The following is a 14068-nucleotide window of genomic DNA, read 5'->3' as shown; positions in this document are numbered from 1 at the left end:
TGCAGTTATCGTATTATTCGGTTTAGAATTGCCTGGTTTGATTAATAATGTTCATGACAAAATTAGTTTGCCCCTTAGTATTAATTGTTCCCCAGGTAGGAGTACAAACACTTGGTATAAAAAAACGGAAGCACGCCCCCAGCTACAGGTACTTAATTCAGGTACTTAATACTACTACAGGTACTTTTCAAGACCCCTCTTCTCAGCAGCGCTGGCCTCCTCTTTCTTGGTGGGGCCCAACAGTCCTGCTCTTTTGGCTGGCACTTTATCCTAAGTGACCCGCTCTGGCTTCCAAGGGCCCCAACCTGAGCGCAACCTTCCAACCAGCCCGCCGACGGGTCACATGGGACCTGCCGCGACCTGTGCTCGGCTGGGGTCTCTACTCTCACTCCGCACCCCTGGAAAAGGGTGGCGTGGCCAGCTCTCCAGGGTGGACAAGCCGAGCGGCGGCGGTGGCAGAAGGCGAGTCACGTGAGGCAGTGGGGGCGGAGCGCACCCGGCCTGGTGGGTGGAGAAAACAAAGCCCCCAGCTGTCAGTAGAGGAAGGAGGCGACAGCGCCGGAGCAGGTGAGTCAAGTGCATTTAAAGCGGTACCGCCCTGGCGCACCCCGACACCTCCTGCCCGGGCGCAGTCCCTCCCAGGCCAAGCGCTGGCCGCGCCTCCTCCCGCCGCCGGGGGGCTGCAGTCTGCGGGTCGCGGAGCCAGCGGGACCCCGGGGTCCCTGGTGCCCTGCAAGAAGTTGTGCAGGGGTCGGCCCCGCGGCCCGGGGATGTGCACCCGCCAGCGAGCGGCACCCCTTCTTCGTAGCCCCAGCGCTGCGCACCCGGGAAGAGGGGAGGGAGTCGGGCTGCCACGCTGGCAGAAGCAAAGTGGACTAGCTCTGGGGTGAGGGCCGGGACTGTCCAGGACGCGGACACTTGGCGCTGGTGCCGAGGGGGGTTTGGGGGTGCGCTCCCGCAGCGCGCAGACCTGGAGGCGCCAGAGTTGGGGCGCAGGGACCGAGAACCGAGGGAGCTGGCAGGGGCAGCGCACTTCGGGCAGACCAGGAAGTGCAGCGCGCTGGCGCGGGCCTGCTGGGGATCAAACGCTAGACCCCCGGCCCTGCCGCCGCCGCGGGTGCTTGCCCTCCGGCGGAAGCGAACCCCACAGCTCCCCATTCCAACTCCGGCTCGCGCTGGTGCTCCTGGCGCCCGGGACCTGGGAGCCAGGTCTGGGGAAATGAGAACGGGTTGTTATTCTGACCCCAACGGGTTCTTCTGCAGAGATCACCCTGGGCGCAGGGCGAGGGCTACTCGGCGACTCCTCACTCTGCTTCCGTAGGAAATTCTTCAGTCCACCCTTAGAAGGGTTGCGCGGAAGCCCAGAAATCCCACAAAGGGCAAGAAGGAGGGGTGGGCACAGAAAGACCTTCCCCTCTGAGTCTGGAGCGTTCGGTAATGCAGACTTTCAGATAGTGGATCTGGCCACCCCTTGAGTCACTTTGCCAGTGCCTTGCCAAGTGCCGCCTGGCGCAGAAGGCAGAGCTATAACCTCGGAGGAAGGGGCGCTGCAGCCATTTGATCAGGAGGAGCCTTTGTCTTAACCCCCAGTCCCCTTCTGCTAGTCTTCGCTGGGTCAGTAGCGCGTGGAGTAATTAATATTCCGAACATTAGCCATCCCTTCACTTTGGCACCAGCCGACACTGCTGTCCCCTCCCTGCGGGTTTTCGCCAGCACTTGCTCACGTCCTCTCTTCCAAAAACATGGAACGCGGTCCAGACCCGCTAAGCAAGAGGAAGTCACTAAACGCACTATAATGCAGTCACGTAAAATCAAGGGTTAAGTGTTCAAACCTGCACCCGCCCGCCAGCGAGGAGACGGAAGAACTTTCTCGATTAGCATAGTATCTACCCTGGGGCCGCGCTGAGAGGCGGCGGTTCGGTCCCAGCCCAAGTGAAGCGTGCAGTACCGTCTTGATTGTGCTTTGACGCAGCACCTGCTTCTAATCTGAGAGGACCCGAGGCTTACAGCTTTGCGGAGCAAGACTCTGTGGGATGAAACAGAGCAGAGATCAAAAGGTAACAAAAAAGAATAGCAACATTTGAGACGCTTCTCTTGAGCACTAAATGCAGCCAAGTTTTTGGTAAGCTAAGAGGGAAGATGGTCCTTGACTAGCCAGTATCTCTTCTGAAAATGCCCCCTTGCTTTGCTAGCGTTCTTTGTGGCTGCCAAACTAATTAAATTATCAGGGGCTGTGTGTCACTAGATCTCCAAGATGGTTTGGGAGGCCACCAGGTGGTCATTAGTGATGCTTAACTGGTAAGTTTCACTTGCATGGGAAGAGTGACCTTCTCCATGCAAAGGTTCCCAAACTTTGCTGTCTGTTAGAATTACCTGGGAAGCTTTGGAAAATCCTGATGTCCATATCTCATCCCAACCCATTTAAATCAGCCTGTTTGGAGATGAGAGCCAAGCATCGGGTTTGTTATTTGTTTTATTCATCTTTAATCGCCAGGTAATCCCATTGTGGAGCAAAGTCTGAGCAACACTGACGCAAAGGAGTTCAGTGGCCAGCAGCTGCAAGGCTTGCAAGACAAGATGCCAGTTTAACTACTTGGGGTGGGGGCGGGGGAGAAGCTGGAACTGGAGTGCCGCCCACAGACGCCCTAGGGCGGGGACTGTCACCGGGCGGCTTGGCTGGCGGTGACACCTGCCACATCATCTTTCACCCCCTCTTGCCTTAGGTCCGGTTCCTATTGGAAAGATCGAAGTTCACTGTCAGTGTCTGGTTTCTGCATGGTTGTTAAGGAGCCGGTAGAAAGTTTCATTCCCCGTGATGACTCACGTGCACAGGCAGTGGGGAAACCCAGCAGAAACTAACTGGGAGCAGCCTGGTGAGTCAGCAGACTTCATTGTAAGGCGGAGCCCCGGGGAATAGGAAGTAATTACATCCAGTAGCTTTTTGACTCGCACTATTCCACTCCTTTGAAAGCGTGTTTGAATATCTGATCAGGATATGTTTGCTCGTAGACGCTGGTTCCTTTGCCAGCACCCTGTTCCACTTGCTTCATTATAATGCGCTCTCCTGTTAGAGGAGGAAACACAAAACCAACTAGACATCTTGTAATTTGCTTGGTGGAAGACATATGCATATAAAAAAAAAAACAACCTGGAGAATGTGAACTGGTTTGGGTTATTTCAAATATGTGAAGTAGAGAGGATGAATTAGCAGTGCATAAGTTTTGAGTATAGAAAACTCAAATACTGTTTGATCACACGCTCAGTGGTGGATTAAAGGGTCTATTTAAATAGAAATGGTTATACCTAACATTTTGTATGAATATGTTTGCTATTAATGATTTCTTGCTTTAAAAAAAAATCCCTAAGACACGACCCTTATAAGATAACTTGTTTCAAAACGTACACAGGTTAGGGGGCGCCTGGGTGGCTCAGTTTAGTGTCTCACCTGGGCTCAGGTCATGTTCGACAGCTCAGAGCCTGGAGCCTGCTTCAGATTCTGTGTCTCCGTCTCTGTTCCTCCCTAGCTCGCACTTTGCCCGTCTCTCTCAAAAATAAATAAACATTTAAAAAAAGTTTTTAGGGGCGCCTGGGTGGCGCAGTCGGTTAGGCGTCCGACTTCAGCCAGGTCACGATCTCGCGGTCCGTGAGTTCGAGCCCCGCGTCAGGCTCTGGGCTGATGGCCCGGAGCCTGGAGCCTGTTTCCGATTCTGTGTCTCCCTCTCTCTCTGCCCCTCCCCCGTTCATGCTCTGTCTCTCTCTGTCCCAAAAATAAATAAAAAATGTTGAAAAAAAAAAATTAAAAAAAAAAAAAAGTTTTTAATGTACATAGGTTATTAAGTATACTTATTTTTCTTTTTTAAATTATCATTATTATTATTTTTACACTTAGCTCCAAGTTAGTTAACATAGACTGTAATAATGATTTCAGGAATAGAATTTAGTGATTCATCACTCACATATAACACCCAGTGCTGATTCCAAAAAGTGGCCTCCTTAATGCCCCTTTTGCCCATTTGGCCTTTCCCACCCCCCCGCCCCCCACAAAACCCCTCCAGCAACCCTCAGTTTGTTCTCTGTATTTAAGCCTCCTGTAGTTTGTCAATAAACTTATTTTTCTTATTTTTATTACTCTTAACTTCAATTTTTATACCACTCCTCTCTTCATTACCTTTTATATCACCATGACTGAGTCTACCTGCTTCCTTCCCCATTCTGTTTCTTTAAGGGGGAACAACAGTGCCTGGCACACAGCAAGCATTCAATATTATCAGCTACAGAACTTTGTTGGAATCTCTGCTAGCCCCTATGTACCCTGCTTGGTATTCTCTCCCAGGAGCCTTTCTGTTTGCAGCTCCCATAGCACAGAGCATAATACTTTTCGTGTTGTGAATGCTATTTGTGTATGCTGAACATTATCAAAAGGTGGGGAGAACATTTGAAAGCAGAGCATCCTGAGTACGTTCAGTTGTTATTTTCCAAGACGGACATTCTGGATATGTGGGAGCTAAAGGTCCGTCACAATTCTTAAGTGCTATGAAATGGTAGCTCATTTGTTCATTTACAGTTTTATATAAAAAAAACCTAGACTTCTGAGCATAACTAGTAACTGTTAGAATACTTAACTACACTCTTATGTGAAGATTCACTTCACAAAAGTTTGCTCTCTGCCCATTATGATGGAAAAATCACATCCAACTATCTGGATGCCTAAAGGAATTCATCAAGCTAGGAGAGTTCTTTCAGAGCATTGCAAGTTAATAGTTAACCAGCTTTTATTGTCATCGGCCTTGATTGAAACTAGCACAAGTGGGGCACCTGGATGGCTCAGTCGGTTAAGTGACCAACTTCAGCTCAAGTCATGATCTCATGGCTCAAGAGTTTGAGCCTCGCATCAGGCTCTATGCTGACAGCTCAGAGCTTGGAGCCTGCTTCAGATTCTGTCTCTCTGCCCCTCCCCCACTCACACTCTGTCTCTCTCTTTCTCTCCTTCAAAAGTGAATAAACATTAAAATTTTTTTTAAAAATAGCACAAAGATATTTATTTATTTATTTATTTTAAATTTTTTTTTTTCAACGTTTTTTATTTATTTTTGGGACAGAGAGAGAGACAGAGCATGAACGGGGGAGGGGCAGAGAGAGAGGGAGACACAGAATCGGAAGCAGGCTCCAGGCTCTGAGCCATCAGCCCAGAGCCCGACACGGGGCTCGAACCCACGGACCGCGAGATCGTGACCTGGCTGAAGTCGGACGCTCAACCGACTGCGCCACCCAGGCGCCCCTAAAAATAGCACAAAGATATTTAAATAGCCAGCATATTTTAAAATGAGAAGTTGGATATATTCTTTGACACATAACACCGGAAATAAGTGTTAATAAGAATTTCCAAAGGCCAAAGTGATGGCAATGAGCCCATTCTCATTTCATTTCTGTGTAGCTAAGAAAAGGCACTGGGGATACATTTCTGAAATTCCAGCCCCTTTCCTGGGAGTTGTAAGATATTGAAAGGCTGAAACGTAGTCTAGAAGAATGGGTCTAATCCAGATTAACGAGAAACTGTTCATCGGAGGATGGTGTAGACCTAGTTCTGTAATAATTACAAGTAAGCCAGAAGCGGTGATGTAGAAAGAAGGGGTATCACCTCAATTTTAGAAACTGAAGTTTTTGGGATAGATCAGAATCATTCAGGTTTTTTGTTTGTTTGGTTTTTTTTATACAGCCCTTTGGTCTCCTTAGTATATCAGGGCCTAAACATAACTCTGGTAGAGAGGATTCCCATGCGCCAAAGAGCACAAATCCCAATATCAAATGATACTCTAAAGTGATGAGAAACCAGGGGTACTGACTCTATCATGTAGCTGTTTCTTGAATAGAGTGGAATATAATCTTGCTTGGAGGTTTTGGCTAGACAAGTTCAGTTCTAACACACGTGATGATCTCACCAACTTTATTCTGAAGTAATCAACCTTTGGACTAGACCAACCCCCCAAAATCTGAGCTATTGTTTGCTTCTTATCCAGATAACCAAAATAGGAAGTTTTAGAATCTTTGCCCAAATCATAGAAACACAAACTCTCTTGTTTGAAGGGCCCTTACAGGTTAATAATAATCATGCCATCCAACAAAAACTTAAACTTCCTGTATAGCTTCTTACTAAATAGTCCTTCAATTTACATGTCAGTGTCTCCCTCGCAGCACATTACATCCACAGAGCATTGTCTGCACCCTCTGGAGACCACAAAGAATAAAATCCAACTATCTTACATATTTACCTGCAACCATCTTAGATGCTTACGGTGAATTTATTCTCCTTGATCAGGAAGATCTGGCTATAGTGTTTCAAATCTACTAACTGCACGATTTTTTTTTTTGCACCAAATTTGAAATCATAAATTTGAAGAAAAGCATTCAATCTGTTACCCCAGAGTTACAGAAGATGATTATTGCTAAAGTTCCTTCCAACAAACCTAATAATCTACACCCTTCAAAAGTGACTCCTGACAAACTCCACGTAATGGCACTAGGCTTGTGTTGAGTTGAAAGCCATGGCTCCGTGTGTTTTGGAGATCAGCAAAACTATGACCCACTGTCTGTGGTTGTATGTCCTGTGAACTAAAATTGGTTTCTGTGGCTTGCTTAATGGTTGAAAACATATCAAAAAAAAAAAAAAAAAAAAAAAGAAAGAAAGAAAGAAAGAAAGAAAAGAAAAGAAAAATATGTTGGGACTCTTGAAAATTATACAAAATCCAAATTTCAGTGTTCAAAATAGTTTTACTAGGCTACAGCCATACTTATTCACTTATATTTTGTCTATGGCTATTTTAGTGCTACTGAAACACGGTAGTTTCACCAAAGACCGTTCAGGCCACCAAGCCTAAAATATTTACTAAGTATTTAGGTACAAATTGGCACGCCCTTGATTTACTCTCATTCAACATACTTCGGTTCTGAATGAGAATTTGCTCACTTAGTCTTTTTTCATTTTTTTTTCCCTGTTAGAGAAGGCAAAAAAAATTGTTTCCAAACATAGGTAACTCACTAAAAATAGTTTAGTTTCCTGTTTCCCTTTTGTGTGCATGTACTTTGCAAAACAGCAGTACTTTTCTAAAGCATATGTGAATTTTTGTGAATGGCGAACTATAAAACTTCTGAACCTTAACAGGCCCAAACAGGGCAGTGCTGACTTACGTTGAGCCAATGTCAGTGTTTCCAATGCTCCAGGAGATGGGAAAACACACCCTTGACAGTGAGCCCAGGGTGACACTTGCCTTAACTCTTTAGCAGTAGGAACTTCTTTTTCTCAAACCTGTGAGGGCATTTTTTGCTTATTTCATTGAGCGTATGAAGACATAATTTGAAGATGTATTCAGATTTGAAATTTTTCATTGACTGTCATTTTACACACTTAAAACATGATGTGGAAACTTGCCGGTTTTGAAAATCGCACTACTCCTCTAAAGTATACATTTAAAATAAATTGCTCTCTACTAACAAAGGCAAGGATCATTAAATAGTAAGCAGTTTTAGAGTGTCTGGGTGGCTCAGTCGGTTAAGCATCCGACTTCGGCTCAGGTCATGATCTCACGGTTCGTAAGTTTGAGTCCTGCATGGGGCTCTGTGCTGACAGCTCAGAGCCTGGAGCCCGCTTCGGATCCTGTGTCTCCCTCTCTCTCTCTGCCTCTCCCCCACTCGTGCTCTGCCTCTCTCTCTCAAAAATAAACATTAAAAGAACTTTTTTTAATAATAATAATGAGCAGATTTACAGTCACTTACATCTACCTAGAAGCTGACATCATGCCATAGACAATTTAGTTTGAAACTTCCAAATTCAGAAACAGATCAGATCATGATCCAGAGATGAAAATTATTTGCCTTCTTCCCAAGGATAGAGAGATTACTATTAAGATTCTAGAAAGAACCTTTGAAAGAGCAATAACAACATTAATGAGACCTTGTCTTAATTTTTTACTTTAAGCGTTGCCTCATGAAATTTCCTTCAGTTAAGAGAACTTCCTCTTTCATTAATGCCACCGACTGTTTGTAAATGAGTTTCACTTAGATTAATAGAGCAACTTCAAGGGTTATATATAACTCGTCCTCTTCCTCCCTTCCAGAATCAGTACACCTGCAATTCAGAAACCAAAAAATGATAGTTTGGGCTTCTTTTTTTCACTACATCAAACAATGCATTGCAGATAATGTAAAGTTTGAGGAACCTGAGATCAGCTAAATAATTTCTAAAAACAAAACAAAACAAATTATAAGGGCATTTAACCCCATCCTAGGACTATTGGCAGTAATGGCATATAGATATCTAACTCCTGAGGGAACTCAACTTACTCTTGCTCATGATGGAGTATTTGGGGGGGAAAGATGAAGGGGGACAACTGAGGGCAGATCGTGTAACCAGTTCAAGTTAAAAAGCAACTTTCCTCCCTTATCATAATGTAGATTTCGTATTTTGCTAACAAGATTTTCTTTAATATAACTTGTGCCATACATATATCACATGTAGCTCTCCCCAGGAGAGTTCCAAAATTAAACACTATGGAGGGTTCTCAAAAAGTTAAAAATACAGCTACCTTATGATGCAGCACACTGCTGGGTATTTACCCAGAGGATACAAGAATACTAAATCAAAGGGATATGCGCACCCCAATGTTTACAGCACCATTATTTACAATAGCAAGATACGGAAGCAGCCCAAGTGTCCATTGGGTGATGGATAAAGAAGATGTGGTACACACACACACACACACACACACACACACACACACTACAATCCTATTCAGCCATGAAAAAGAATGAAATCTTGCCATTTGCAATGACATGGATGGAGCTAGAGAGTATAATGCTAAGTGAAATACGTCAGTCAGAGAAAGACAAATACCATAGGATTTCACTCATATGTGGAATTTAAGAAACAAGCAAGCAAAGGGAAAAAAATGAGAGACACGAAGCAAGAAACAGACTCTTTATTTTCAAGTTTAGTTATTTGTTTTGAGACACAGAGAGAGAGAGCAAGCATGAGCAGAGGAGGGGCAGAGGGCAGGGGGAGAGGGAAAGAGAATCCCAAGAGGGTTCTGTAGGGCTTGTACTTGCAAACAACGAGATCATGACCAGAGCCGCGACCAGGGGACGCTCAACCTACTGAGCTACCCAGGCGACCGAGCAGACTCTTTCTTAAAACTTTCTTTAAAGTGTATTCATTTCAAGGGGCGCCTGGGTGGCGCAGTCGGTTAAGCGTCCGACTTCAGCCAGGTCACGATCTCGCGGTCCGTGAGTTCGAGCCCCGCGTCAGGCTCTGGGCTGATGGCTCGGAGCCTGGAGCCTGTTTCCGATTCTGTGTCTCCCTCTCTCTCTGCCCCTCCCCCATTCATGCTCTGTCTCTCTCTGTCCCAAAAATAAATAAAAAACGTTGAAAAAAAATTAAAAAAAAAAAAAAATAAAGTGTATTCATTTCAAGAGAGACAGAGTGAGTGAGAGGGGGAGGGGCAGAGAGAGAGGGAGAGAGAGAATCCCACACTGTCAGTGTGGAACCCAGTGAGGGGCTCAAACTCAGGAACCGGGAGATCATGACCTGAGCTGAAACCAAGAGTCAGACGTTTAATTGACTGAGCCACCCAGGCACCCCCCAGCGGACTCCTAACTATAGGGAACAATCTGATGGTTACCAGAGGGGAAGTGGGTAGGGGAATGGGCTACATAGTTGATGGGGGTTAAGGAATGCACTTGTTGTGATACACACAGGGTGATGTATGAAAGTGTTGAATCCCTATATTATATACCTGGAACTAATATAACTCTGTATGTCAACTAACTGGAATTAAAATAAAAACTTGAATTTAAAAAAAAATAGTTCTAAAATGAAGATTTACTGTATTTTTCCAGAGTAAGAAATTCGTAAGTTTCAATTGCTTGAACAGGGGCAGAACACCGAGCATTTTGCTAACAGGTAAACCTTGGTTTTAACTTAGAATTAATTACAAACAATGTGGCAAGAACAACTCTTGGTATTTGGAGTTAGTCAGAGAAGGTAAAATAAGCCAGAAAAAGCAGGTGGAAAATGAGGTGACTTCTTTCAGTTTTGCTAAAGTGTGCCAAACTTGTTATTGGATGCCATGCATGAAAGTGAAACCAGAGGACTCGATTACCCTCTTTATTTTTTCAAACATAATTTACTGTCAAGTTAGCTAACATACAGTGTATACAGTGTGCTCTTGGCTTCAGGAGTAGATTCCCACTTACATACAACACCCAGTGCTCATCCCAACAAGTGCCCTCCTCAATGCTCATCGCCCATTTTCCCTGTCTCACCCCTGCCTCCGCCCCATCAACCCTCAGTTTGTTCTCTGTATTCGAGAGTCTCTTATGGTTTGCCTCCCTCTCTGTATGCAACTATGTTTTCTGCTTCCCTTCCCTCATGGTCTTCCATTAAGTTTCTCAAGTTCCACATATGAGTGAAAACATATATCTTTCTCTGACTGACTTATTTCACTTAGCATAATACCCTCCAGTTCATGGGGCGCCTGGGTGGCTCAGTTGGTTAAGCATCCAACTTCAGCTCAGGTCACGATCTCGTGGTATGTGAGTTCGAGCCCCGCGTCGGGCTCTGTGCTGACTGCTCAGAGCCTGGAGCCTGTTTCAGAGTCTGTGTCTCCCTCTCTCTCTGACCCTCCCCCGTTCATGCTCTGTCTCTCTCTGTCTCAAAAATAAATAAACGTTAAAAAAAAAAAAAATACCCTCCAGTTCCATCCACGTTGTTGCAAATGGCAAGATTTCACTCTTTCTCATTGCCGAGTGGTATTCCATTGTGTATATAAGCCACATCTTCTTTATCCATTCATCAGTTGATGGACATTTGGGCTCTTTCCATGATTTGACTATTGTTGAAAGCGCTGCTATCAACATTGGGGTACAAGTGCCCCTATGAACCAGCACTCCTGTATCCTTTGGATAAATTCCTAGTAGTGTTGTTGCTGAGTCATAGGGTAGTTCTATTTTTAATTTTTTGAGGAACCCCTACACTGTTTTCCAGAGCGGCTGCACCAGTTTGCGTGCCCACGAGCAGTGCGAGAGTAGATTCCCTTCTTTAAAAGCTGGTAGAGGCTGCTTTCAAACAACTGATGAGCAGGAAGTGGAGCATCCCTGCAACCACCTTATGCATTCTTTCCTTCTTTCAATAATTTTAAAACCCAACCAGCTTGTCAGAATTTGATCCATTGCAAAGAACGTTTCATGATTCTAACCAAGAAACCACTGTCTCCATTTTCCCACTGATCTTCTTCAGTCTCCAAAAGAGTGGGAGCTAGAAGGAAAACCCTTCTGCTCTGCTCCCCCTGGTCCTCCCCCAAAAGGAAACTATTGACGGAAGATTTTTTTGTTAGTTTCCAGCTTGCCTTCTATCACAACTTTTTTCTCAAGTGGAGTCTTCTGGGCACAAATCTTCTAAAAGGAGTTTCCACAAATCAACAGCATAACAACCAAGTGCTGTATGTGTTACTGGCAAATCCGGAAAGCAGTTCCCGGTGCAGTTAGAGTGTTTAAACAGCACTGTCAGGGGGTCTGTTCGTTCTCCACGCTACCTGTTCTCTCAGCATTTCAGGGTAAGTTAGAATTGGGGGGAACGGGCGTTTCTCTTGGGTTGCCAGGTGAAATACAGGATGGCTAATTAAATCGGAATTCTAGATAAGCAATGATTTTTTTTTTTTAGTGTAAGTATGTCCCATATATTACATATATGTATTACATGGGGTATACTCATACTAAAAGAATTAGTCTTTTAGCTAAAATTCAAACTTAACTGAGCATCCCATTTTTTTGGTTGTCTCTTTTTTGTTTTCTTCAAATTTGCAACCCTACTTTCATCCCATCATAAATTTCAAAATGCCTAGCTTTTCTGGTCTGTAAAATATCTGATCTGAGACTCTATGTCCAAGGTAATATATTAAAATGTCTGCACTGCTTTCACCTACTAAAGAAAAAAATCAAGCTATTATCTGCAGTATTCTGCACAATGAGGGGAAATAAGTAGAAACTAGAACTAAAAAATTGGCCATCTTATTTTGTAAGCTATTGAAAGGTACCTTCTATTTTTTTACAGACCTTCTAATTCAATAGATACATTGATAGGTAGATTGTTAGCCTGACATTGCGAATAAAAGTTGATGATTTCTAGTGATTCCAAGGAAGTTCACTCCCAGGGGATTTCAAGGATGCCTTGTTAGTTGTGTGAGGTCCCGGGCCTGCAGCTTCAGTACTCCAGAGGAGTGTCTTAAAATGCAGGATTCGGGCTGACCCCAGACCTTGGCAACCAGTCCTTACATTAACAAGATCTGTAGGTGATTCACATGCACATGAAAGGTTGGGAAACCCTGAAACAGAGGATTCACTTTTTCACACGTAAAGTGGCCTTTTGATTTAATACCGTGTTGAAATAATCCTTAACAAAATTCCCTTTTAACACCTAAGAAGAAATAATTTCTTTTGATCAAATATCTTTGATAGGCAATTATTATATTTCTGTTTTCTTATGAGAATCTTTTTTTTTTTAAATGTTTTATTTATTTTTGAGACAGGGCAAGACAGAGCATGAACAGGGGAGGGTCAGAGGGAGACACAGAATCTGAAACAGGCTCCAGGCTCTGAGCTGTCAACACAGATCCCGACGTGGGGCTCGAACTCACGGACCGCGAGATCATGACCTGAGCCGAAGTCGGCCGCTTAACCGAATGAGCCACCCAGGCACCCCTCTTATGAGAATCCTAAATGACCATTTCTAATATTGTTTTGTAATCTACATATTTAACAAAATAAGACAAGTATAAGTATGAAAAAGACTCTCATGGGATGCCTGGCTGGTTCAGTCGGTAGAGCATATGATTCTCGATCTCAGGGTCATGAGTTCAAACCCCACACTGGGCATGGAACCTACTGAAAATTTTTAAAAATTTAAAAATTTAAAATTCAAAAATTCAAAAAAAAAAAAAAAAGACCTAAGGACTTACCAGACAGCCTATTATAAATAACATCCTGGTTTGTCTTTCATCAATAACCCATAAATTAAGTGGCACACACTTCCTGGCCCTCAAGTCACCAGCAAATCTGTGTTTCTTCATTTGATATATTGTAAGTGGATATTTATATGCCAGCACCACACGTTTATATATTTGCGTCCTTAGGTTCCTTTAAAACTGAACAGAGGGCGGGGCACCTGGGTGGCTCAGTGGGTTAAGGGTCTGACTCTTGATTTCCATTCAAGTCATGATCTCCCAATTCATGAGCCTGAGCCCCATGTCACTCTCTGTGCTGACAGTGAGGAGCCTGCTTGGTATTCTCCCTCTCAGCCTCTCTTTCTCTCAAAAATAAATAAACATAAAAAAAATAAATAAACTGAACAGAGGGCATGCAGTTTGAGCCTATGGCAAGCTCCAAACTGGTCTGTGAAATTCTGAGTTTTAAAAACTCAGAGAAAAGGTTCCATAGATTTTGATTCCTTTCACGTTCGAAATCCTCACATCCTTTGCCTGCCCACCTGTTTTTTGTTTTTGTTTTTTTTAAGAAGTTACAGTGGTCTGGAGGCACCTGGGTGGCTCCGTGGGTTAAGCATCTGACTTCTGCGCAGGTCATGATCTCGCAGTTCATGAGTTTGAGCCCCGCAACAGGCTCTGCGCTGACAGCGTAGAGCCTGCTTGGAATTCTCCCTCTCTCCCCCTCTCTCTGCCCCTCCCCTGCTTGTGCTCTCTCTCTCTCAAGATAAATAAATACATTTTTTTAAAAAGAAGTTACAGGGTTGTGTCACAGCAAAAATTCTGGAACTGCAGCAAGAACATCGGACGGCCTGAGGCTTAAAACTAGTTCTGCTGCTGACCGACTGGTTGTCTTTGGAGATGTGACTTACCATCCTTCATCAATGCCCCTCCAGTTAAGTTTTCTCATCTGTCAACTTGAGACACTAGAGCCCGGCATTGTCTCACAGGATTCTTGTAAGACTCGCACAATGTGTGAGTCTTTATGAAGACTATGATATGTAGAGTGACACATAGATTTGTTTAGTGACCTTCACGTATGG

General features: G+C 44.2%; 1 protein-coding gene across 4 annotated transcripts in view; it reads left to right on the top strand.

Annotated features, from left to right (window-relative positions):
* The first annotated feature begins 505 nt into the window (after positions 1-505).
* MAPRE2 (microtubule associated protein RP/EB family member 2) overlaps positions 506-14068 on the top strand; it is a 167074-nt gene continuing 153511 nt past the window's right edge. Inside the window, exon 1 of one of the 4 annotated variants that reach the window (XM_058692359.1) lies at positions 506-567. Coding sequence is in view for 1 of the 4 variants with exons in the window: in XM_058692358.1 (XP_058548341.1) it covers positions 2034-2057 (24 nt within the window). In the remaining 3 variants the exon portion in view is untranslated. Of the gene's footprint in view, positions 568-1920; positions 2058-2734; positions 2874-11049; positions 11604-14068 lie in introns of those variants that run through there. The other 3 variants (XM_058692358.1, XM_058692361.1, XM_058692360.1) reach the window with 3 other exon arrangements.

The sequence above is a fragment of the Neofelis nebulosa genome, chromosome 11 (assembly GCF_028018385.1).
Source record: "Neofelis nebulosa isolate mNeoNeb1 chromosome 11, mNeoNeb1.pri, whole genome shotgun sequence".
Classification (NCBI taxonomy): Eukaryota; Metazoa; Chordata; class Mammalia; order Carnivora; family Felidae; genus Neofelis; species Neofelis nebulosa.
The sequence above is the reverse complement of the archived record's forward strand: the minus strand, read 5'-3'. Positions and strand labels throughout refer to the sequence as shown.